This window comes from Ornithorhynchus anatinus, chromosome 15, assembly GCF_004115215.2.
Source record: "Ornithorhynchus anatinus isolate Pmale09 chromosome 15, mOrnAna1.pri.v4, whole genome shotgun sequence".
In the NCBI taxonomy this organism is placed as follows: domain Eukaryota; kingdom Metazoa; phylum Chordata; class Mammalia; order Monotremata; family Ornithorhynchidae; genus Ornithorhynchus; species Ornithorhynchus anatinus.
In genome coordinates this window covers 419,137-443,276 of record NC_041742.1, presented here as the reverse complement: position 1 = coordinate 443,276, position 24,140 = coordinate 419,137, and the positions used below count along the sequence as shown (strand labels likewise).

Sequence of the window (24,140 nt, the reverse complement as noted above, 5' to 3'; positions counted from 1 at the left end):
GGGGCCGGGGTGGGGGGCCCTCGGGGCCCTCGGAGCTGTCACCCCCTCCCTCCCGCCCCTCCCCCCCCGCTCGCGGCCGGCGGTGACCGCCTCCTTCCGGGACCTCTGGGGCCGGGGTGGTTGTATCCCGCGGGGGGTGGGGGCCCGGGGGCTCCGATTGCCCCCCGGGCCTGTGTTCTCCCCCCGCCTTCTGCACCTCAGGGCCCGAGGGGAGCAAGAGCTCCCCTCCGTCGCGCGCCCCCCGGCCCGTGGGGTCCGCTTCCCCGGGGGGCCGGACCCGCGCGGTACAGGGCCCGCGAACTCTCTCCCCGCCGCCGCGACCCCGCCTCCGCGTATGCGCAGACGGGGCCGGGTCTGCCACGTTTCACGAACGGATTGACACCGGCTAAAAGAAAATGGAAACCATTAAAGAACTTTATTTTAAACGAGGCAGCGTCGACGGTCCTTATTCACCAGGCCTTCCGCCCGGGCCCCGGCGGGGGGCCGCCGTCGCGGCCGAAGCCCCTCCGGCTCTCGCTGGTGGGCGCGGGGGCCGGGGTCGGGGCCGTCGGGGCGGCCTCACTCCTCCCGCTGCGGAGACGGGGAGCGAGGCGACCGTTTCCCCCCTCGCCCGTGCCCGAGGACCCCGCTCCCGCCGACCCGGCCCCCGCGGCCCCCGCCGGCCCCGCTCACCCTGGCGCCGAGCGCGTCGCGCGTGTGGGCCCGCAGCTTGTTGGCCTGCGTCTCGGCGATGTCGGCCCGCTCCTCCGCGTCGTCCAGCTCGTGCTGCACCTTGCGGTACTTGGCCAGGTTGGAGTTGGCCTGCTGCTCCTGTGAGGGGGCGGGGGCTCGGAGTCGGCGCCGCCCCTCCCGCCTCCCCACGGGGGCTCTCCCCCCGCCCCGTCAGCGCCCGCGTGGAGGAGCCCCCCGGCGCTCACCGCCTCCTCGCACTGGCGCTTGTAGCTCTTGACTTTGCTCTGCAGCTTGTCGACGAGATCCTGCATCCGCGCCAGGTTCTTCCGGTCCTCTTCGCCCTGCGGCCCGCCGGGGTCAGACGGGTCCCGCGGGGCCCCTCGCCCGCTCCGCCCGACCGGGCGCCCCCCCACCCCCCCGACCCCCCCCCCGACCCCGGGCGGTGACCGGCGGGTCCCTCGCCCCGGGGCGGGGGGCCGGAGCGGAGCCGGGGGGCCGGGGGGTGAGGAAGGAGCCCGGGCCGGGGGGGGCTCACCTGGTAGATGAGCTCCTTGATCCTGCGCTCGGACCTGCGGAGCCCCTTCTGGGCTTCGGCGTTCTTCTTCTGCTCTCCGTCCAGTTCCCCCTCCAGCTCCCGCACCTGCGGGGGCGGGGGAGCGGGGCTCAGGGCCGGCGGCGGGCGAGGCCGGCAGAGACCCCCACGGGGGCGGCGGGCGCTGACCTTGGCCTCCAGCTTCTGGATCTGCTTCTTTCCCCCCTTGAGGGCCACCTGCTCGGCCTCGTCCAGGCGCATCTGCAGGTCCTTGACCGTCTGCTCCGTGTTCTTCTTCAGCCGCTGCAGGTGGGCGCCGCCGTCCTGCTCCTTCTTCAGCTCCTCGGCCATCAGGGCCGCCTGGGGGGAGGGGGTCGCCTCGGGTCGGCCCCGGCCCCGCCCCCGAGCCCTCCCCGCGTCGCCCTTCCCCAGCCCGGGCTCCTCCGCCGGACGACCCCTTCGGCTCGGCCCCGGCCCGCCCGGCCCCCTCCTCGGTCGGGTCCTCACGTCCGCGATGGCTTTCTTGGCCTTCTCCTCCGCGTCCCGGCACTCCTGCAGGGCCTCCTCCGCCTCCCCGCTCAGCTGCGAGACCTCCGCCTCCAGCTTCTTCTTTTGGTTGACGAGCCCCGAGTTCTGTGGGAGGCGGAGGGAGCCGTGAGGCTCGTTCTCAGCGGGCCGGGGCCGGGGGGGGGGGGGAGGGACGGGGGCGGGAGGCCCGGGGCCCCGGCGCCAGGACCTGGGCGTGGAGCAGGTTGACGCGCTCGGTGGCCTCCAGGAGCTCCTGCTCGGCCAGCCTGCGCCCGCGCTCGGCCTGCTCCAGCGCCGCCCGCAGCTCGTCCACCTCGGCCAGCAGCAGCGCGTTCCTTCGCTCCAGGGTCCCCGCCTGCTCCTGCAGCTCCTCGATTCGCTGCTGCGCGTCCCCCAGCTCGGCCTGCGCGTCCTTCAGGGGCGGGGGGGGGTGCAACGAGCGGGGTCACCGCCCCGCGCCCGGCCCCTCCCGTTGGTCCCGTCGCCCTCTCGGCCCCCCGACTCCCCGCGGACCGCTGGGCTCCCTCGAGGTCCGGGCCGCCCCCCGCCGCCCACCTTGAGCTGGGCCTGCAGCAGGTGCCCGGCCTTCTGGGCCTCGGCAGCCTGGCGGTGGGCGTGGCCCAGCTGGATCTCCATGGCGTTCAGGTCCCCCTCCATCTTCTTCTTCAGCCGCACGGCCTCCCCGCGGGCCCGGCCCTCGGCCTCCAGCGACGCCTGCATGGAGTCGGCGGCCCGCTGGTGGTTCCTCCTGTGTGGGACGCCGCCGGAGGGGGGAGGCTGACCTCCGGCCCGGGGAGGGGGCCGGAGCCCGGGCCCCCCCTGCCGCCGTCCGGCCCCAGATCCCCCCCCCCCGACCCGGGAAGAGCCGGGGTGGCCTGCGTGGCGGGCCCCGGTGTCGCGGGGGGACCGGCGGGGAGGCCGGGGGGGCCCCCGCGCCGGCGACTCTGTGGTCCTCGGTCCGCCTCACCTGAGGTTATCCAGCTCCTCCTCCTTCTCGGCCAGCTTCCGCTCCACGTCCGCCTTGACCTGGGCCAGCTCCAGCTGGATCCGGAGCGTCTTGCTCTCCTCGTGCTCGAGGGCGCCCTGGGGGGTGGGGGCGGACGCCGGGGGGGGGGCCGGGGATCAGCCAGAGCCCCCCCCCCGCCCCCCGCTTGCCAGGGGATCCCTCCCGGCCGCCCCTCGGCCCCCGCCTCCCCTGACCTCGGCCTCCTCCAGGGCCGCCTGGGTCTCACTCTTCTCGCCCTCCAGCGCTTTCTTCACTTTCTCCAGCTCGTGCAGGCACTTGTTGCTGCCTCCGACCTGGTCCGTCAAGTCGGCGATCTCCTCTGCCGGGGGGCGGGGGCGGGACTCCGGTCAGAGGCCACCCCTCACCGGACCGCGCCGAGCCCGGGCCCCCGCCACGGCCCCGGGAAGGCGACGAGTCCCCAAGACCCCCCCCCCCGCCCCCCAACCGGCCCCGTCCCGCGGGTCAGACCGCCCGTCCCATCTCCCGTCTCGTCCCCGGCCTCCTCGGCGGCCCCGGCGAGCGGGAGGGGGACGGCGGGGGGCCCCCCCCCCCCGCCTCACCCTGCAGGTTTTTGTTCTCGCGCCGCACGGTCTCCCCGGCCTCCAGCGCCTCCTCGTAGGCGTTGCGCAGGCGGAAGAGGTCGGAGCTGAGGCCTCGGGCCTCCTTCTGCGCCGCCTCCAGCTCGGCCCGCGTCTCCTCCTGCTTCTGCCGGCCCTCGGCCAGCGCGCGCTCGTAGTTGCGCTGCTTCTTGTCCAGCGCGGCGGCGGCGGCGTGGGCCCGGCCCAGCTCCAGGGTCGCGTCCTCCAGCTCCGTCTGCAGCCGCTGCCGGGTCCTCTCCAGCGACGAGCCCTTGGCGTGGGCCGCCTCGACCGCCGCCTCCGCCTCCTGCAGCCGGGCCGCCAGCTTCTTCCTGGGAGGCCGGGGCTCGGTCAGGGGGCTCGGAGAGGAGGCTCGGGTTCGGGGGGCGGCGACGGTCGCCCCGATACGTCGTCCCCGACCTGGCTCGGCGCCTTCCCCCCCTCCTCCTCATCAGACGGAGCCCCGCGTCGAGGCTTCCGGTCTCCCCGCCGTCTCTCGTCTCGTCCGTTTTCCTCTCTCTTCTCCCACCGTCCCCCAGCTCGCGCTCGAGGCTTCTGGCCGGCCCTCCCCCTCCACTCTCCCATCTGCAACGCCCTTGCTCACACCTTCCCCCTGCCGGGAACTCCCTCCTCCCTTAAGTCCGCCAGACCTCCCGCCTCCTCCGGGAGGCCTCCCCAGAGCCATCCCGACCTCGTTAATTCGTTCCTTCGGTTGGGTTTTGTGGAGCGCTTCGTGTGCGCAGAGCACCGTACTAATCGCGCGGGAGGGTCCAATGCCAACCACGATCTACGGTAGCGCTCAGGTGGGCGTCGCCGGGTCAGTCTGCTCCGTACCCTCGCCGTCGGCCGCCGTGTTTCTGTCGTCCTCTTGCCGGCCCGTACGACGGCTCTCTCGCCCGCCCGCTCCCGGCCCCGCTCCCGGCCCTTCCCCCCCCCCGTCGGACCGGAAGCTCCTCGAGGACGGGAACGGTGGTTTTCCCCTCCTCTCCCTGTTCCCCGGGATCCAGCCGAGGTAACCCCCCGGCTCGGTGACCCGTCGGGTGCCTAACCCCCAGGGTCTGCTCAACGGTCACGGACGGCGGGCGAGGGAGAGGGGTCGGGGTGACCGGGGGGCGGAGCGAGGTAAGGGAGAGACGTACTTGGCTTCCTCCAGCTCCTCGGTGCGCTGGATGGCGTCCGCCTCGTACTTGGCCCTCCACTGCGCCACCTCGGCGTTGGCCTTGGACAGGCAGCGCTGCAGCTCCCCCCGGGCCTCGGCCTCCTCCTCCAGCTGCTCCCGCAGCAGGTCCCCGTCGTGGCGCGCGGCCTGCACCGCGTGGGCCAGCGAGCTCTTGGCCTGGGCGGCGGTGGGCAGGGTGAGTCGGGGCGGCCGCCGCCTCCGGCCCTCTCCTCCCTCCTCCTCCGCCCCCCTCCGGTCCGCAGGCTCGCCGGGGGCGGGGGACGCGTCCGCCGTGAGACGCTACTCCCCCGAGCCCGCGGCCGGCCCCCCGCGCCCCGGGAGCGCCGGGCACGTACGGGTGACCGCCGGCCGGGCTCCCCGTGGCCGGCCAGCCCTACCTTGGTCTCCTCCTCCAGCTGCCTCTTGAGCTCCTCCAGGGCCTGGGCGAAGCCGGCCCTCCCTCGGCCCAGCTGTCTGACGAGCGACTCCTTCTCCTCCAGCCGGCGGCTCAGCTCCCCTGGGACGGGGTTGGAGGAGTCCCGTCAGAGGGGCCGGAGGGGACCGGCCGTCCCCCCCTCCGGCGGCGCCCGGACCCCCGGGCCCCCCCGCTCACCGCTCTCCGTCTGCAGCCGCCCTGCTGGGCGGTCAGTCCGCCAGGCTGCCGCTGCAGCTCGTCCGCCCTGCCCCTGGCCTCCCCGAGCTGGTCCTCGCAGGTCCGGCACAGCTTCTCCGCGTTGGCCTGGCGGCGGGGCGGAGGAGGAGGCCCCTGTGCCCTTCCGCCACGGTCCCTCCTCGGGGCCGAGGCGCCGGGCAAAGGGGCGCGCGCCCCCGCGTCCCTCCGGCCCCTCCCGCCGGCCGCCCACCTTGCCCTTGGCGAGGTGGGCGACGTTGGAGGCCAGGTCGTCCACCTCCATCTTCAGCTCGCTCTTCTCCTTCTCTAGCTTCTGCTTGACGCGCTGCAGGCTGTCCACCTGCTCGCCCAGCTCGGCGGCCGCGTCCGCGTGCTTCTTGCGCCAGGCGGCGGCCGTGGCCTCGTGCCGCAGGGCGGCCGCCTCCAGGTCCCGCCGCAGCCGCAGGAAGTCGGCCTCGCGCGTCTTGGCCAGCTCCAGCTGGACGGCCGAGGCCCCGCCGGCCTCCTCCAGCCGCTCGCTCAGCTCCTCCAGCTCGCGGACCACCTCGGCCCGCTGCTTCTCCACCTTGGCCCTGGCCGCCCGCTCCGCCTCCACCTCCTCCTCCAGCTCTTCCGCGCGGGCCTGGCGGCGGGGGGCAAAGGATGGGGTCGGGGGGACCGCGCAGGGTGCCGGGGGCGGAGGGACGGGGGCCTCCCTTCGTTCCTTCGTTCCTTCGTATTTATCTGGAGCTTCCGGCGTGCCGAGCGCTTGGAAGAGGATGCTCTGACAGACACCTTCCCTGCCCGGAACCGGCCTACAGCCTTGCCCTCCCCCCACCTACCTCTGCTCCCGTCCCCCGCCCCCCCGCCACACACACCTGCAGTTCCTTGATCTTCTTCTGCAGCTGGGAGCCGAGCACCTGCTCGTCCTCCAGGCGTGAGTTCAGCTGGCTCAGCTCGAAGTCTTTCCTGCGGGGGCCGGGAAGCGGGTGGGGGGGGGGGGGCGTGAGGGAGAGAGGGCGGGAGTGCCAGCCCTCTCTCCGCCCCATCCATCCCCCCTACCCCTCTCCTCCCATTTCCCCCCCCCCCCCCCAATCTCTGGGACCACCGCCCTCTGCTCCGCTCACTTCTTGAGCTTCTGGTCCAGCTGCTGCTTGTCATTGTCCAGGTCCATGACGGACTCCTGTGTCAGCTTCAGGTCTCCCTCCAGCTTGCGACGACTTCGCTCCAGCTCCAGCCGCAGCTTCTTCTCCTGCTCCAGGGAGCTCTCGGCCTGCGGGGGAGGGACGGGGGGGGGACCGGCCCGTCGTCGGAGGCGCCCGCCCGCTCCCCGCCACCCCATCTCCCCTCATCCCCCCAGGAGAACCCCTCCCAGCTTTACTCACATCATCCACCTGCTGCTCCAGCTTGACCTTGGACTTGCCGAGCGTGTTGGCCTTGTCCTCCTCGGCCTGCAGGTCATCGAGGGCCTGTTGGTGGGCTTCCTGCAGGGCCTTCTTCTCCAGGGTCAGCTTGGCGATGGTCTCGTCCCTCGCTGCCATCTCCTCCAGAAGATTCTTGCCCTGGAATAATAAATGGGATCGGTAATAGGATCGAGTCCTTTCAGCCCGCAGAGCGCCGTGGGAAAGAGTGGACGGGTAGGAATGAGACCCGAACCTCGAGGGTCTACGCGGTCTTTGAGGCGGGGCCCCGCCTGCCTCGTGCGGGACCTGGCACTGGGCGGTCGGGAAAGTCCAACGGAAGCAGAAGATGCAGTCCCTGCCCTCGGAGCTTCGGGCTCGGGAGGGAGAAACGTTTACTGACGGTGTGAGTGGTAGAATGATCGAGAATGCGATTGCAGAGTGCTGAAGAAATAAGGAACGGATGAAGGTGGGTGAATACGCAAGTGCTGCGGGCGACCGGCGAGTTGGCCCAGGGTGAGGAACGTGGCCCCGGGGAGGGCCGCCTGGCTGGGGTGGCGGGGGCAGCTGCGCCCCGCCGACGGAGAGGAGAGGGAGCTCCAGCTCGGGGGAGCGGGGTCGACGGATCCGCATCCGGGCTCCCCCGATCCCCGGGCCCGGTCTCGCCGACCCCGGCGCGCTCCGTCCCCCGGGCCTCCGACCCGCCCCACGCTCTCCCCTCACCTTGTTCTCGGTGGCGAGCTTCTCTTTCTCCACCTTGGCCAGGGTCAGCTCCAGGTCATCGATGTCCTTCTTCAGCTCCAAGCACTCGTCCTCGAGCTTCCGCTTGCGTGCCGCCATGTCCGAGTTCATCTCCTCCTCGTCCTCCAGCCTCTCGCTCAGCTCCTTCACCTTGGCCTCCAGCTGCACCTTGGACTTGATGAGCAGATGGCAGCGCTCCTCTGCGTCCGCCAGGTTGTCCTGCTCCTGGGAGAGGGGGGAGGGGGGAGGGCGGGGCTGGTGGGGGCCCGGGATCCCCCCCCCCCAAAGAGCCAGGCAGAAGCCCAAGACTGGCAGACATCAGAGGGTAGGATCCCACCCCACGCCCCCACCGTCGCCCGGAGCTCGGAGAATAGGGAACCTAGTCCCTACGCTCGAGGAAATCGGCGGGCAAAAGGATAATGACCGTAACGCTTGGCGTGCGGATGACGCTTAGATTTTTTTTTTCCTCTTTCCCGGAGCACGTGCACACCGGTCCCGTTTCGTCGTCACGTTAGCCTCGCGCCGGCAGCGGGAGGTGGCTGTTAGGATCCCCCTTTTGCAGAGGGGGAAACTGAGGCTCAGAGAGGATGGGCGGCTTGCCCGGGGGGAGAGCAGGACAAAGAAGGAACCGGGCCTCCAGCTCCTGACTCGCCATCCCCCGCTGTCCCCGCCTGTCCCCGCCCCGGGGTCGGAGGGGATTTGGGGGGAGCCCTCCCTCTCAGCGGTCCTCACCGCCTGCAGCTGCAGGGCCAGGTCATTCTTCTCCTGGGTCATGGTGACTTGCTTCTCCTCCAGCTCCTTCCTCTGGGCCTCGGCCCTCCGCAGGGCCTCCCCGACGCGTCGGGCCTCCTCCTTGAGGGCCGCCATCTCCTGCTCCGTCTGGGCCGAGCGCAGCAGCGGTTTGATCTTGAAGAAGAGCCGCATCCAGGACCAGTTCTTGACGGCGTTGAAGGCCCGGATGTTCCACTGGATGGTGTGGAGGGCGTCCCTGCCGGGGGAGACGGGGCGCCGGGGGTCGGGGGCGGTCGGGGCGGAGGGCTGCCCCGTCCCTCCCCCCCCCCCGATCCCGCGCGGGCCGCCCAGGCCGCCGCCGGTGGCCCACCTGCCGCTGAGCAGCCGCCGGTAGCGGACGCGCATGAGGCAGCCGCGGCTGTGGGCCTGCAGCAGCGTGAGGATCTTGGCCAGGCGTCGGTCCCGCATCCCCTCCAGGACCCCCAGCAGCCCGGCCTTGAAGAACACCTGGGGCCGGACGCAGCCGGGAGGGGAAGGGAAAGAGCCGAGGAGGGGAGCGGCGCGGCTTAGTGGACGGAAGCCCGGGCCCGGGAGTCGGGAGGACCGGGCTTCTAATCCCAGCTCCACCGCGTGCCTGCTGGGTGACCTGGGGCCGTCACTTCACCACTCTGGGCCTCGGGGACCACATCCGTAAAACGGGGCTCGAGACTATGAGCCCCAGGGGGGACGGGGACTGGGTCCGACCTGATCGACTCATAGAACGGTGCCTAGTTCGGTCTTTGGCACGTAGTAAGTGCTCAGCAAGTACCGTTAATAATCATAATCATGTTGGTATTGGTTAAGCGCTTACTGTGCGCCGAGCACTGTTCTAAGCGCTGGGGTAGACACAGGGGAATCAGGTTGTCCCACGTGGGGCTCACGGTCTTCATCCCCATTTTACAGATGAGGGAACTGAGGCACAGAGAAGTGAAGTGACTCGCCCAAAGTCACACGGCCGACAGGGGGCCGAGCCGGGATTCGAACCCATGACCTCTGACTCCGAAGCCCGTGCTCTTTCCACTGAGCCACGCTGCTTCTCTATTGGTATGATCATTATTAGGACGGCGGAAGCAGCGAGGGGGGTGACGGCACCGGCGTCCCCGTCACGACCGTCAGGGCGGCGGCGGCCCTTAGCCCGGACCGACTAGCCGGGAGCCGGCCGCCCCCTCCCAGGCCTGCCCAGCTGAGACGGACACGCCGCCTTCTCCCACGGGTCTTGACCGGCGCCCGGGCCGACCCAGGCCGCGCTGAGGACGGATAATAATAATGATGTCGGTATTTGTTAAGCGCCTACTATGTGCGGGGCACTGTTCTAAGCGCTGGGGTAGATACGGGGTAATCAGGTTGTCCCACGAGAGGCTCACAGTTAATCCCCATTTCACAGAGGAGGTCACTGAGGCACAGAGAAGTTAAGCGGCTTGCCCACAGTCACCCAGCCGGCAAGTGGCAGAGCTGGGAGTCGAACCCATGACCTCTGACTCCGAGGCCCAGGCTCCTCCCACCGAGCCACGCAAGGTAAAGACCCACCAAAGCTCTGCGGGCCCCGGGCCCGGCCAGAGGCGGAGCACCGTTCGGGGAGACCGCTGCGTGCAGAGCGCTGGACTTAGCTTGGGAGAGTACAGAGAGAGTAGGGGATCGGGTCCCTGCCTTCAAGGAGCCCCCGGTTGAGGGAGGGGATGCTAAAACGCTGACCCGCTGCCCTCCGGGCTCCCCGCCCTCGGCCTAGCCCCGACATCCGGCCCCGCTTCCCCTCGGGCCCTCTGACCTTGGTGTGACCGAACTTGTATTGCGTGCGGTCCAGGTCCAGGGAGCCCAGCAGCTTCTCCGTGGCCTTCCTGCTGTCCACGAATTTGTCGTCCGGGCTGGCCCCGGGATTCAGGATGCGGTACCTGTGGGAGGCGGCGAGGGGTCGGCGCGGGGGAGGGCGGTGGCGGAGGGAGCCGGGGAACCCGGCAAGAGGGTCGGAGAGGTGACGGGGCCCCGGCTCCAGCTCGACGGGGCGGGCGCCGGCTGGGCGGCGGACGGGGCCGGGTCGGGAGTCCCCGCCTCGTCTCCCAGCTGCGGGTGTGGGGTCTGCGGCGGGCGGGGGGGGAGGGGCTCGGGGCTCGGGGAGGGGGTCTCACCGCTGCTTGAAGTCGGCGTAGAGGATGCGGTTGGGGTAGCCCTTGCGGCAGATGCGAATTCCCTCCAGCACCCCGTTACAGCGGAGCTGGTGCAGCACCATGAAGGCGTCCATGGTCCCTGGGGGACGGGGGACCGGACAGGGGCTCAGAGACCTCCCTCTTTGACGCCAGGCCCCTGGCCTCCCCCCCCAGTCTCTGGCCTCGGGCGGGGACTGGAGGGTCAAGGAGGGGAACCGGGTTTGGGGTGTGTGTGTGTGTGTGTGTGTCCGTGGGGAGCTGGGGGCGGGGGCCGGCTGGGCTCGCCACGTAGCAGCCCCAAGAAGTCCATTTGTCTTCCCCCGGGACCACTCGCCCACAAACCAGCGGCTGTCTACTCCCCCGGGACGGCTCGGTGTCTCTCCTTCCCCGGGACGCCCCCGGGGCCGAGCGGCCGGGTCTCTCCCGCCCCCCGCCCCCCGCCCCGAGCGAGCGGCAGCGGCCACAGCCGTCCCTCCCCCAGCGCCCCAGTAGGCGGGCGGCCGGTACCGGGGGTCTTGGTCTCGTTGGGGATGATGCAGCGGACGAAGTGTGGCTGGGTGGCCCTCAGGTTGGCCATCAGCTTGTTCAGGTTTTCCTGGGGGCCGAGAGAGGGAGTGCGGGGGTGAGGCGGGGCTGGGGAGGAGGGCAGGGGTGGAAGCCCCCTTCCTCCCCCCCTTGCCCAGAGCCCACCCCGGCTCCTGGATCTGGGGGGTCGGATGGTGGAGCCAGATCCCCGCCCCAGGGCCCTTTCACCCCGGGCCCTCCGGCTTTCGGGCCGACCTCCCCGGGCCCCTGGAACTGCAGCTCCGACGGCAGGGAGGAGGGGAGAAGCAGCACAGACTTGCAGTGATGTTCACGTGGAGATGAGCTAAACATCACTACAAGTCTTAACCGCTGCCCCCCCAGGCTGAAGGCACGGCGGGGCATCTGGGAGCGTGTGGGGAGGGGCCGGGAGCCCTCCGGTCCCCCGAGGGACGTGAAGCTACCGTGTTACCCGCCGTCCCCGCCGCCTGCCGGGACCGGTGGGGTCCCTGCCCCTGGGCTGGGGTGGGGGGCCGTCACCTTGTGGAGCTGAGACACCGTCTGGAACGAAGCCGCCTTCTTCCTCTTCTCCTTTACTCCCGCCTTCGGGGGCTCGGCTGCAGGGCACGTATCCCGTCAGCCGGGGATCCCGTTCCCCCGGGACGGGGACCCTCCCCTCCCCCTCTACCCGGGGCCGGTGGGGGGGGGAGGGGGGGTCGAGTGCTGACGGGGAGAGGGAGGCAGCGGGCGTCCCGAACCACCTGAGTAGGAGCCGGCGTAGCTCTCGTAGAGTCTGGCCAGAAGCTTGTTCTGGGACTTCTGGAACACGGCCACCACGGTCTCGTTCAGAGGATCCTTGTTCTTCTCCAGCCAGCCCACGATGCTGTACGGCACCTGCGGGGCCCGCCCCGACCGCAACCGACGACTGGGGCGGCGCCGAGGACCAGGGAGGGCCGGACCCGTCCGCTCCTCACCCCCCTCGCCCACCGTGGACACCCTCCCTCTTAGAGGGATTTGGGGCTTGGGGGACCGGGGCCCGGCCTCAGAGCAACTGCCCGACTCCAGTTCCCGGCAACCGCCACGCCCCCCGGTCTAGAAGGTCCTCGGGTGGGCGTCGGGCCATCGGCTTCCGCTGCGGGGCTCGGTGCCCCGGGGGCCGGGGCCGGGGTCGGGGGGGCTGCAGGACGTACCACTCCAGCATAGTGCACCAGCTCAAAGTGGGCCTCGAACTTGCGCTTCTTGTCAGGACGCGGTTTCTGGAAGTGAGCGGACTTGCCGGCGTGGTTGTCGTACAGTTTGGCCCGGAGGCTGGCGTCAGAGGCCTTGGGGAACATGCACTCCTCCTCCAGGATGGACAGGATCCCCAGGGGCTGGGAGCGGGTGAGCGAGGAGGGTCGGTTTGGAGCCCAGGCCGGGGGCCAAGCCGGGCGGGGGGCTGGTGGCCCCGGTCCGCTCTCTTTTTGCGTTTTTTAACAGGGTCTGTGTTAAGTGCTCACTCTGGCCCAGGCCCCGTACTGAGCGCCGAGGTAGATGACGATAACGTCGGTGTTTGTTAAGCGCACCCTCTGTGCCAAGCACCGTTCTAAGCGCTGGGGCGGGTCCAGGGTCATCAGATCGTCCCATGTAGGGCTCACGGTCTTCATCCCCATTTTTTACAGATCAGGCGACCGAGGCGCAGAGAAGTTGAGTGATTGGCCCAAGCGGAGCCGAGATTAGAACCCATGACAGGTCGGACACAGTCCGTGTCCCACGTGGGACCCACAACCTCAGTCGCCGTCTTCTAGACGAGCTCGCTGCGGCAGAGAAAAGCTCAACGATCTGCCGGAGTTCACACCGCAGGCAAGGAGCGGAGCGGGGATTAGAACCCGGACCCTCCGACTCCCGGGCCCTTGCTCTTTTCGCTGGGCCGGGCCGTGCCGTTCCTCGGTCCGGCCCGGCCCCCGCCCCGGGGCTGCCGCGGCCGGACGCCGGGGGCCCGTCCCCGCCCTCACCTTCTCGATGAGGTCGATGCAGGCCTGCAGGTCCATGCCGAAATCGATGAACTCCCACTCGATCCCTTCCTTTTTGTACTCCTCCTGCTCCAGCACGAACATGTGGTGGTTGAAGAACTGCTGCAGCTTCTCGTTGGTGAAGTTGATACACAGCTGCTCGAAAGAGTTGAACTGGGGAGAGGCAGACAGCGAGGCCTCAGGGGGGCTCCGCGCCGGCGGCCCGGCCCTCCCGCCCGGCCGCGGCGGGCCGGCCCACCTCGAAGATCTCGAAGCCGGCGATGTCTAAGACCCCGATGAAGAACTGTCGCGTGAGCTTGGTGTCCAGGGTCCTGTTGATGCGGGTCACCAACCACTTGAACAGCCGGTCGTACGTGGCCTTGGCCAGAGCCCCCACGGCGAAGATCACCTGTGCGAGGGGCCAGGGTCAGGGGGGAGGAGGAAGAGACCCGGCCGGAGCCGGCCACCGGGGCTCCTTCTCCGGGCCCCTTGGCCTCCCGGGTCCCGCTCACCTGCTCCACGTTCTGCCCTTTGGTCACGTACTCGTTCCCGACCTTCACGCGTGGGTGCAGCAAGCCCTTGACCAGGTCCCCGCTGCTGATTCCCATCAGGTAGGCCGCCTTGTCGGCACCTGGGGGCGAGGGGGCCGGGCCGCCCGCGGGTCAGGAGGGCGGGGGCCGCGGGGGGACTTGGGGCCACCGGCACGGGGCGGGCGGCCGGTGGCTTGGAGCGGGCGGGAGCCGGACGCCGGGGGTCGGGGGCCCTAGAAGCCGGGGCCGGGGGGGGGGGGGCGGTGGGCCCGGGCGCGGGGGCGGACCCTCGCTCACTCTCCGTGCCGTCGGCCTCGGCCTGCTCCTCCCGCTGCTTCTGTCTGAACTTCATGTTGCCGAAGTGCATGAGGGCCCCGACCAGCTTGTAGCTGCCGCACTTCTCTTCCACGCTGAAGCCCAAGATGTCCATGGCGTGCTGTGAGAGTGGGGCAGAAGTGAGGGGGGGGCAGGGGCTGGGGCCGAGAGGGCGGGGCGGAGGCGTGGGATGGCGGGAGGCCAAGAGGGAGGGGCCGAGGTGGGGGCTGGCCCGCACTTCCAAGTGGGTGAGGTTCTGGCCTCCCCCCACCCCCCCCATCCCCGCCTCCCCCCATCCCCCCCCATCCCCGCCTCCCCCCATCCCCCCCCCCCATCACCGCCTCGCCTTCCTCACGTCAGTCCCTATCAGCTCTTCGCCGTCGTCCATGCTGTCCACCGTGGTGACGCCCTGGGAGCAGAAGTTGTAGTCGTAGGGGTTCCGGGAGAGCAGCAGCAACATGTCTGCAGGGCATCGGGGAGGCCTCGTCAGGCTGGGCCCCGGGGAGGGCGTCCCCATAGGGCTGGCCCAGGGACCGGGGCAATTCCCGGCCGGGCTCCCCCACCAGCGGTCGAGCGCCCACTGGGAGAGAAGCTACGGGCGGGCACGGCGGAGTCCGCCGCAGACGCGACGGGCTGACCGTGTCCTGGAGTTCACCCTCTCCCCAGTCGCGCCTTTGTAACTCCGCCAGGGACCCTTCCCGGCTCGTGTCCCCCAGCCCGCCCTCGGGCCCCGGCCTGCCCGTGACCTCCGGCCCGCTGACCCTGTAGCTCGGGCTTTTTCCCGGACAGGATCTGGTAGTAGATGTGGTAGCTTCGCTCTCCCGCCTGCTGGAAGATCACCCGGGACTTCTCCAGGAGGTCTGAGAGAGGGACGACGGGCCGGGTCGGGCCCGGGATGGGAGCCGGGGTGAGGGGGGGCGGGGATGGAAAGGTGGGAAAAGAAAAGAGGTGGTGAGCCCGGGTCCCGCCTCCTGGGCCAAACCCCGACTCTGCCCCGCCGGGCCCGGCTTACATATGTCGATATCCGCGGATGCCAGCTTCCCGGATGGTCCGAAGTGGATGCGGATAAACTTGCCCTGGGGGAGCGGGGAGGGGCAGAGGTTGGCCCGGGCCCGAGGAGGACGGGTATTCCCCCACACGTGCCCCAGTCCTTTCATCCCGGGAGCAAAGGGAAGGGGAGGCCTGGCACTTTCCACCTGGGGTCCCGGAGATTCTCGAGAAGCTTTCACAATAACCTTGACCAGAGCGGGGTGGCCTCCGACAGGCAGCCCCGAGCCGCCCCCCCCCCCCCCGCCCCAGCCCAGCCACCCCGCACCCCATCCCGGCCTCCCAGCCGGCGCCCCGTCCCGTCCCCCAACAACCGCGTACAAAGCGGGAGGAGTTATCATTCCTCAACGTCTTGGCGTTGCCGAAGGCCTCCATGGCCGGGTTGGCCTCGATGATCTGGTCCTCGAGGGTCCCCTGCGGGAGGGGCCGTCTCAGTGGGGTGGGGGGCTCGGGGCGGGGGAGGGGGGAGGCCCTTGTGTCCCTGCCCCAGACCGAGTAGCCCCTACAACCGGGTGACTCGTCTCCCCAGCCCCCATCGAGGACCCAAAGGCTGCTCGGAGCCTCCTCCCCTTCTCCCTCCTCCTTTTCCCCCATCTCCGTCTTCAGTGGAGGGAACCCCACCCTCCCCCGGCCCCAGCCCGGCAACTTCCATCCCCCTCACCCTCGTGCCCTTCCCCGCCTCTTGAATCCCACCTCCAGAGGATCCTTGATCCCCACCTCTTCCATCAGTCTTCCCCCCCAGCCCTCGCACGGATATCGGTGAGTCTCAGAGGGTTTAACCTACTCAGTTGGTGGTTCCTTTAGTCATCGTATTGCTTACCTCTCTTACCACCCGTTGTATTTAGGTTTTATTTTGTTCCTGTTGTATCTAACTGTTATCTCAGTCTGCCCGTTTCTCCCATTAGACTGTAAGCTCTAGGAGGGGCAGCGACTGGGCCATCATATGCGCCCAAGAAAATGCAGCAATCTGCACCTGATGGGCGTGCCTTACGGTGGTCCGTGCCCAGCACACCACTCCTCCGCCCCCGGGAGACACAGCTCTCTGAACGTAATAGGTGAGGGAGAGAAGACGGGGTGGGGACGTTGGTGTCCCCTGCCTCCAGGTCAGAGGAGGACCGGGGGATTCTTATAACGCCAAAAGTGCCGAGGGGCCCACCTCTGCCCTCCTTGCCCTCCTCCCTCTGTCACACCCCCCACCCACCGCCCTGATATTTCTCCCCGGCCCGGCCTCCCACCCCGCCCCACCAGCTCCTACTCACCCCGGTCTTGGTGGCCAAGAATTGCTAGAACGAGAGAGCAAAGGAGACAGAGGTGAGAGACGGAGAGGCGAGGAGCCCGGGGAGGCCGGGGAAAGGGAGTTAACATTTAGTCACCAAACGGTCCCAAAAGAGGAGGAGAGGAGAAAACCATTTGAGACCAGGAAGACTAGTTAAATGGATTAGAATAGAGCAAAGGTAAAGAAGAAAACACCAAAGAGCAGGGGGAGGAAGAGGGCAGCCTCCACACAGGGAGGGGGAAAGGGCGGAAGGGTTGGTGTATTGCTTGGTGGATGGCTGAAGCGGCTGGTTTGTCCTGTCACTGCCCCTGCCCCGTCCCAAATCCTGCCTCTTGTCCCCAGCGCTGGCCCTGCCCTCCCCCCTGCTTCCTAGCCCCGTCCCCAGTCCTGGCCTCGGGCCTTGCCGTGCCCTGGGCCTCTTTAGGGAGCTTCAGGTATCCTAGAGAGAGAAGCAATGACTCCATGAGGTGAAAGGGAAGGAGAAGAAAGGAAAAAAAATCAGATCCCCGTTCCCACCGCCCACTCTCCACCCCTGCCAATAGGACCCGTCGGAGGCCACACAGACGATGTGTCTGGAATCTCTTAGGGGAAGAAGATTAAACGTCTTCCCCCAGGCGTCCTTTCCCACGGCTCTCACCCTAACCCTTGGAGAGGTTGTCGCCCTCCGCCCTTCCAGTATGGATGGAGCTGACCGCTGGGGTCTGGCGTTTCCCCTTCCCGACCTGAGATCTCTGCCCCCCGCCTGCTCTGCCCTGGCCCCTGGACCTAGAGTTTCTCAGATGGGGTTGGGGCTCTGGCCAGTTTTCCGCACCCTCTCCCCCGTCCAAGCCCCCCGGCCGTCTCCTCTGACCCGCGATCCCTGCAGACGTCGGATGAGGAAGAGGACGAGGGAGGCGGGGAGGGAGAGGTGCCCCTCCGGGGACACTCTTCCACCCCGCCCCGGTCCCCCTCCCCTCGCGACCTCAAGATCTCCATCGTCCTGCCCTTCCTCCTCCCCCTCCTCATCTTCAACGTGGCCAGCCCTGCTCCCGCAGGTTGGGGCCGTGAACCCCGTTAAGCCCAGAGCGGACGCAATGTCCCCTTCCCCTCGGGACCGCCTGCCCCGGCGGGCGGAGGGACCCGAGCCCCGCAGACGGGGCGGGTCCCGCTCCGAGGCCTAGAATCTCTGCCGCCCTTCAAGAGGAATAACACTCACTGCGGGCGAGGCCGAGACGGAAACCCCCGGAGCCTCTGCTGCCTCGACGGTGAGCCCCGAGGGGACGGGGTCTGACCTCATCATCTGGTACCTACCCCGGGGCTTAGTCACAGTGCTCGGCACAGAGTCGGTGTATGAGAAATACCACGATTCTCATTAGGTCAACACTGAGCAGTTTCCTCTCTCTCTCTTAGGAACCATACGATTCTCAGCAGTCGGTGTTCCCGTTCGGATGAGACCCGAGAGCTCAGGTGGGTACGTTCGAGCGTCGACCGGTTATTCGATTGACTCTCGTTCATTGTGCGCTTACGCTGTGCAGAGCGCTGTGCGAAAAGGGTTATTATTATTATTATTGTTTATCCTAGTGCCTTCCTTCCCGGTCTGGCTCCTTCCAGCGGGTGGAACTTGAAACGCCCTTTCCCGTTATAAGTGAGCCTTGCCCGTGGCGGCTGTTTTGGTTTGGGTTTTTGGTTCTTTCGCTTGGGCTTTCCTGATTTTATCGCTGCTAGCCTGCATTTTTTTTTTGTACTCCTCAGTGGTCTGGCCTAGTTTTTACTTTCTGTGGCGTACCCATCTGCATCTCCAGGACGAAGGAAGGAAAAACGAGGGAAGACGGAAGGGAGGAGAGTCAGACGGAGGAGGAAGAATAGGGGGAAAACAAGAAAAGCAAACTTGAAAAAGGAAAAATTCAAAAAGGCCCCACAGGGGAAAGAAAACAACCCAAAGTCCTCAGCTCCGGGAAAAAGCCAAAACGAGCGAAAATCTCCCACAGCAAGGCTTAACGGGCAAGGGGGAAGGGGGGACGCTGCCTCCTCCGGCAGAGGAGGAGCCGGTTCCTCCCCAGGGGGCATCAGCGGCCGGCCCGGCCGGCACAGCTGCTGGACGGAGAGTCAGGGCAGGTCAAGCCTTGCTTGGGCCCGAGTCCTGCGGGCACAGGCTCAGGGGGCCGGGCGCAGACGCGGGAGGGAAGAGGAGAAAAGCAGAGGCTCGCGGCCAACGCGGCCGGGCCCGGGGTCTTACGGCTTTCTTGGTCGGCCCCTCGCCCAGGGCGGCCACAACGGCAAAGTACTGAATGACCCGCTTGGTGTTAACTGTCTTACCAGAGCCCGACTCGCCGCTTAGGGCAACAGAAACACATCGTCATTGGCGGGAGCCCCCGACCCCCCCCCCACCAACCCCCGCCGCCCGTCTCCGGTCGCGCACCGACCCGGCCCTCCCCGCTGCCGCCCCGCCTTCCCCGGCCCACCTCTCCTAGCTGCCGTTCGCAGCCGACCGGGAGACCCGGGGAAGCCGGGCTCCGCTGGGGGTGGGAGGGCTGGGGAGCTCGGGCCCCCTCCCCCCCCCGCCCCCCAAGCTTGAGCTGCTGCTGGAAGGATCCGGGGCCCTGGTCCACCCGCCCCCTCCTCCCGACGACCCTTAATCCCGGGGTGAGTGGCCAATTCCCAGAAGGTCAGCAGTGTCCTGACTGCCTGGCTTCGGGCTGCAGGGTGACTGGCCGCTGTGGGGATGAGGGTGTAGAGATCGTGAGCGTGTCGTGGGCAGGGACTGTCTCTCTTGACTGCCGTTGGGTACTTTCCAAGCGCTCGGCACGGCCCTCCGCGCCCCGTAAGCGCTCGGTCAGGCCGACCGAACGACGACGGGGAGCGTGCGAGGTGGTGGGGGATTGTGAAGGTGCGTGGGGTGACGGCGGAGGAGCGTGGGGTGGCTGGGGGGGAGACGTGGGGGAGGCGTGGCCCCTCGCAGGAGCGCGGGGTGATGGGGAGAGGCGGGGTGTCGGGATGAGGTGATCGCGGAGGATGGGGCGGCGGGGTGGGGTGACGGGAGGTGCCCTTCGGACAGCGGGACCCGCTTGCCAACTGGCCCGGAGCCCAAGGAGCTGTGGGATGACCGGACCTCACGCTCCCAGACCCCTCCTGCCCCACCCCCTCCCCCCGGCTCCGCAGCTGGGGGCGGCTGGGTCAGACGGGGGCTGAAACCCAAATTAGGGCACACTGGGCTCCTGGCAGCGGGCTGCTCCGACCGTGCTTTATTTAGCCCGTGGCCTCAGTTGTCCAGGGAGCGGAAATCTCCTCCCCCTGGGCTCCCGGCTCTTCCTCTCTCTCCTACCCCGCCCCTCCGCCCCTCCGCCCCCGTGCACCGTCCCGCCCCGGGCCCGAACCAGCCCGAGGTCAACCGGGCCCCGGCCGGGGTCCCGGGGAAGAGAGTGGGCCGCCGTGTTCTTCCCGGCCCCCCCCGACCCCGCGTCGCCGGCAACCCCGCCGTGAGCCCCCCCGCCTCCCCTTGGGTGCCCGGTGTGGGGCGGGGACCCAGGCCCCCGGGTCGGGGGAGACACTCACGTGATGAGCATGGACTGGTTCTCACGATCTGCAGAGGAGGGGGCAGAGTCGGCCGGAGCGGGCCGGCCCCGGTCCCCCCGCCCTCCGTCCCGACCCCGGCCGTCCGACCCCGGCCCGGGCCTCACGGCCGGTTGAGGCCGCCCGGGTCCCCGCGCCGAATGGGAGCTGGCGGCCCTGGACGGGGTTCGCCCCAGAGGGCGAGCGGGGCCCGCCGTGTCCGAGGCGGGAAGGGGCCGTCTCGTGCCATCCGTAGAGGCCCCGGAGACGCGGGCAGCCCCGGGCCGCCGTCACCCACCGCCCACGTGCCTGTGGTGATGGGGGCCGTGGGAGGGGGTGGGAGACAGGGGGTCAGTCCTTACTTCGCAGCATATCATTGTAGGCGTTGTCCGCCACGGCGTAGATGTGGGGAGGGGCCTCCGAGCGGCGTTTGCCCTTGTAGGCGGCCACCAGAGGTGCCGTGTACACCGGCAGCCACTTGTAGGGGTTGATGGTCACGCAGAACAGGCCCGAGTAGGTCTGGGGAAGCAGAGGCAGAGGGCTGGGACGCAGGCCGCCGGGCGCCGAACCCCGTTCCCCGCCCGGGCGCCTCCTGCCCCGGGTCCCCATCTCTTCCCACTCCCTAAACTGGGAGCCCTTCCCTCCCTTCTCCCCCGACCTCCACCAACCCGACCCCGAGATGGCGGCCGATTCCGGATCTCGGTACGTTGCAACCCGATCGCGACCGTGGGGTCGGGTGGCGGGGGAGCCGCGGTGCCGGGAGCCTCACCCGGCGGAGCTCCGGAGCCACCCGGGCCCCCGCCCCGACCCCTCCCCCCGGCCCGGCCGGGCCCCTCACATAGATCATCCATTGCGCGTAGCGGCGTCGCAGGTGGTGCAGGACGGAAGCCTCGTTCAGGTGGCTCAACGTGGCCAGATCCTCCGCCGTGTCGAACTGGGGCGGGTTCATAGGTTGGACGTCGTCCTCCCGCACCGTCAGGATCTGCGGGCCCGGCGGAGCTCGGCTCGGAACCGCCCCGGGCCCTCCCCAGACTCTCCCGGGCCCTTCGGCCCGGACCCCTCTGGACTCTTCCCGGCCCCCCCCGTCCGGATCCCTCCTGCCCCTGTCTTGGGCCAGACTCCTCCTGGACTCCTCCGATCCCTCCAGCCCGGGACCTTCTTGCTCTTGCCCTATCTCCGTTCCTGCCCGAACCCCCCGCTACCGCTGTCCGGACCCCTCCTGAACCCTTCCCGTCGCCCCGTGCAACCACAGCCTGGACCCCTCTCTGAATCCCTCCCATCCACCACTGACCAGACTGCCCCTGCCCCACTCACCCCCTAATCCAGGTCATTTCCCCCACTTCTCCCCCTCTTCCCTACCCCCAGTCCAGGCCCTTCGAGCCACCCCTTCCTCCCACAGTGCTCCTGCCAAAGTTCCCCGTTCTGGTGCTCTCCCGGGCCGCCGTGGGGTCGGGTCGAACACCAGGTCCCCGGCTCGGTAGGGACGGGAGGTGGGGCGGGGGGTGTCCACGCATCTGTCTGCACGTGTCTGCGTCTCCGCGTCTAACGGCTCTCAAGGGGAGCAGGGTCAGTGCCCGTGGGGAGGGGCGGCCCTGAGCTGTGGGGGCGGGGGAGGCCCAGGGGCAGGGAGCTGCTCCGGGGGATGGGGTGCGGCCTCACCTTCTTATCCCTGGTCTCCACGGTAACTCTCCCACCAGAGACCTCTTTGACCTCCACCTCCACGTAGGCCTCCTTCTCGTCTGGGATCCAGGCCCGCCGCTTCCCTGGGGTTGGGAGGAGGGCACGCGTGGCTTAGGTCAGGGTGGGGGCGGCCCCTTTGGGGCCGGGGGGGGGGGGGATCGTCGGTCACATCCCCCTTAACAACCTCCCCCCGGCACCCTGAAAGATCTCCCCCAACGTCCACCTCGAACGCCACCACGTAGTTTTCTCCCTGGAACAGAACCCGATAGCTGCCGCTCTCCTCCCCCCGGCGCTCCTCCCCACCCGGCCGCTGGTCCTCGACTGAGCTCGGCCTGCTCCCTGCCCATCGGGTTAGGGTGACGGGCTTGTGGGGGGTGGGGGGGATTGGGATGGGCCTGGTCTCTGCCATAATACCCCAGGGACCTCCAGCCACACCCCACCGGTCAGGCCCATGGAGTCCAATCCACAACCCACCCACCCCTTCCGAGCAGCGGGGAGGTGTGTGTACACGTGGAGGAATAGATATTTCTCCTGGAGGTCTCTATGAGTGTGTCACGCGCGTCTGTGTGGGTGCAGGTGCTTGCGAGTGAGTACGAATAGGCACGTGTGAGCGCACGTTCCCCGGTTCTCACCTTCGAAGGGGCTGGGCTGGAGCTTGGCCTGCTCCTTGTGGCTCACGCGCAGGTAGCCGGCGGCCTCGCCCAGCTCGCTCACGTCCATCATGGCAGAGCAGGAGGAGGTAAGGGGAGCGGACGGAGCAGAGACGGACCCGGAGACGAAACCGCGGAGCTGTGAGTGGGGAGAGACGGGAGCTACCGGCCGGGTGTCCTCGGTGAGGTGGGTCTCCTCGGCGCGCCGACTCCCCAGCCTGGGAAAGGAAGAGGAGATCAGGTGCCTGCCGCCGGGACCCTGAGCGGGACCTGAGCCCCGTGGGCCTGACTGGGGGAGGTGGGCTCTGAGCTGGGGCCGTCAGAGCTTCCTCCTCATCGTGGTCATAGTCGTCGTCGTCCTCCTCGTTTTCCTCCTCCTCCTCCTCCTCCTCCTCCTCCTCCTCCTCCTCATTTTCCTCCTCCTCCTCCTCCTCCTCCTCCTCCTCCTCCTCCTCCGCCTCATTTTCCTCCTCCTCCAGCCACTCAAGCGTGATTCCCGGCTCCTGCCCTCCCCTATCCCGACTCTCTTTTGGCTTTCCGACCTGGTTCGACCCACCCAGAGCACAGGATGGAAGTTGGGTCGGGGGGGGCCCGCCAAATCCCACACCCGCATCCCCATCCCCTCCGCTCCCCCCAGTCCTCCGACTCCCTCTCCGCTTCCACTTCTGCTCCCAACCGGTAAGACTAGGGGATTCTCCTCAGGTAAGAAGAGAAGGCTGGTTTTACAGAACATACCAGCTCCCACCCTGCTCACACATCCACAGTGCCAAGCACAGATACCGTCCGCTGGAGTACGTGTGCAGGCGGTCCTCCGCCCATCCCGTGAACCCGCCCGCCTCCCGGCACACATTCTCTCGTACCTACTCACCCATAGGCCTCGCCCCCCCCCCCCAGGACCCACCCGAGTGCCACCCCGCGCCTCGCCCCGGGGCCGCCGTGGTCACCAACCCCAGTGCAGAGACCCAGAAGCGAGAGTCTGGGGGCCGGCGGGCTCCTGGTCCCTTTTATTGTCCCCGTCAAGGTCAGCAGAGAAAGTTATGTGAGCAATCCCCATGTGTCACGGGCCCCCATTGGGGCCGGCCCGCCCGCCACCGGCCACTGACACAAAAGGCAAATTCTCTTTTATCTCCCCCCTCAGTGCCGCCTCCATCTATTTTTACTGTATTGTCAGGCGGAGCCCAGACACAGACTCGCAGAGATAGCGCAGGGAGAGAGACGGAGAGATTCAGGGGAGGGGGCGGCTCCGTCCCCCGGTGGCTGTCTCGGAGGCAGATGAGGGGCTCCGGGTTTCCCCCGCGGAAAGAGACGGACCCTGGACCGGCCGGTTTGGTCCAGAGATTCCAGGCTCCCCCGTCTTCCCAGATGGGGGGTTTCCCCTAGTTGCCCCCCCCTCCCCCTCAGGGGGCCACCCCTTCCGAGCCGTGGTCCGGGGTGGACGGTGAAGGGGCTACTGTGGCTACTCGAGGGAAACAGCAGGGTCTGGTGGATAGAGCCCGACCCTGGGAGTCAGAAGGACCCGGGTTCTAATTCCGGCTCCGCCCTTGGCCGTTGGGTGACCTCGGGCAAGTCGCTTCACTCCTCTGGGCCTCAGTGACCTCGTCTGTAAAATGGGGATTAAGATTGCGAGCCCCGTTTGAGAGACGGACCGTGCCCAGCCCGGTTATTCTGATTCTCCCCCGACACTTATTACGGGGCTCGGCACGGAGTAGACACTTAACAAATACCATTATTAATATTATGATTATTACTTACTCAGCCTCTGGCCTCCTCTCTGGGCATCGGCTCTGGACCCAAGGTCCTACCCATCTCTGGTCCCAGTGGGCAACGGGTAAGGAGAACGGGGCCAGTGTGGTGGTCGTCCTCTCCTGCGGTGGATTGGGGAGGGGAAAATGCAGTGGGGTGGGGGGCCCTCCTGCTCTGAGTCTCTTGAACAACAATAATAATAATAATAATCATCGTGGTATTTCTTCAGCTAGACTCTAAGCTCGTTAAGGGCAGGGAACGTGTCTGCTAATTCTGTTGTCTTGTACTCTCCCAAGAGATGGGTACAGTGCCCCGCACCCGGTGAGAACTCAATAAATACGATTGATTGAGTCAGCCCTTACTATGGGCTAAGCACTGTACGAAACACTCGGGCAGATACAAGATAATCAGGTCGGACACAGTCCCTGCCCCGCATGGAGCTCCTGGTCTAAGGGGGGAGGAGAACAGGTATTGGATCCCCATATTTCAGTTGAAGAAACCGAGGCACGGAGAAATCAAGTCACTTGTAAGAGGTCCCGCAAAGCCGGGCAAGCAGGGGGCCCGAGATTCGAACCCAGGTCCCCGAACTCCCGGGCCTGTGCTCACTTCACCAGGCCACCCTGCCTCTCTGCTTCTCTCGTATCGACCCCGGCTCTCAGTACAGTGCCTGGCACGGAGTAAGCGTTTAACAAATGCCGTCGTCATTATTATTAGTAGTGTTCC

General features: G+C 68.3%; 1 protein-coding gene and 1 non-coding gene across 2 annotated transcripts; both read right to left on the bottom strand.

Annotated features, from left to right (window-relative positions):
* Positions 1 to 75: 75 nt before the first annotated feature.
* MYH7B (myosin heavy chain 7B) lies at positions 76 to 22,708 on the bottom strand. Its single transcript, XM_029079699.2, is given in 44 exon segments — positions 76 to 385; positions 673 to 810; positions 918 to 1,013; positions 1,208 to 1,312; positions 1,394 to 1,564; positions 1,712 to 1,837; positions 1,941 to 2,144; positions 2,288 to 2,480; positions 2,700 to 2,815; positions 2,933 to 3,057; positions 3,299 to 3,648; positions 4,456 to 4,652; positions 4,874 to 4,992; positions 5,089 to 5,112; positions 5,115 to 5,214; positions 5,339 to 5,728; positions 5,964 to 6,054; positions 6,213 to 6,358; positions 6,471 to 6,647; positions 7,209 to 7,451; positions 7,959 to 8,214; positions 8,329 to 8,465; positions 9,763 to 9,886; positions 10,121 to 10,238; positions 10,646 to 10,733; positions 11,201 to 11,277; positions 11,422 to 11,554; positions 11,851 to 12,030; positions 12,652 to 12,822; positions 12,908 to 13,057; positions 13,161 to 13,279; positions 13,476 to 13,614; positions 13,849 to 13,955; positions 14,255 to 14,353; positions 14,506 to 14,569; positions 14,862 to 14,954; positions 15,800 to 15,823; positions 18,032 to 18,128; positions 19,348 to 19,375; positions 19,707 to 19,863; positions 20,183 to 20,326; positions 21,004 to 21,107; positions 21,657 to 21,892; positions 22,623 to 22,708. Coding segments are annotated over 43 exon segments (5,832 nt in total). The 5' UTR covers positions 21,748 to 21,892; positions 22,623 to 22,708; the 3' UTR covers positions 76 to 364.
* MIR499 (microRNA mir-499) lies at positions 10,957 to 11,047 on the bottom strand. Its single transcript, NR_034713.1, has one exon. It is a non-coding gene; the product is annotated as a microRNA mir-499 (primary transcript).
* Positions 22,709 to 24,140: the final 1,432 nt, after the last annotated feature.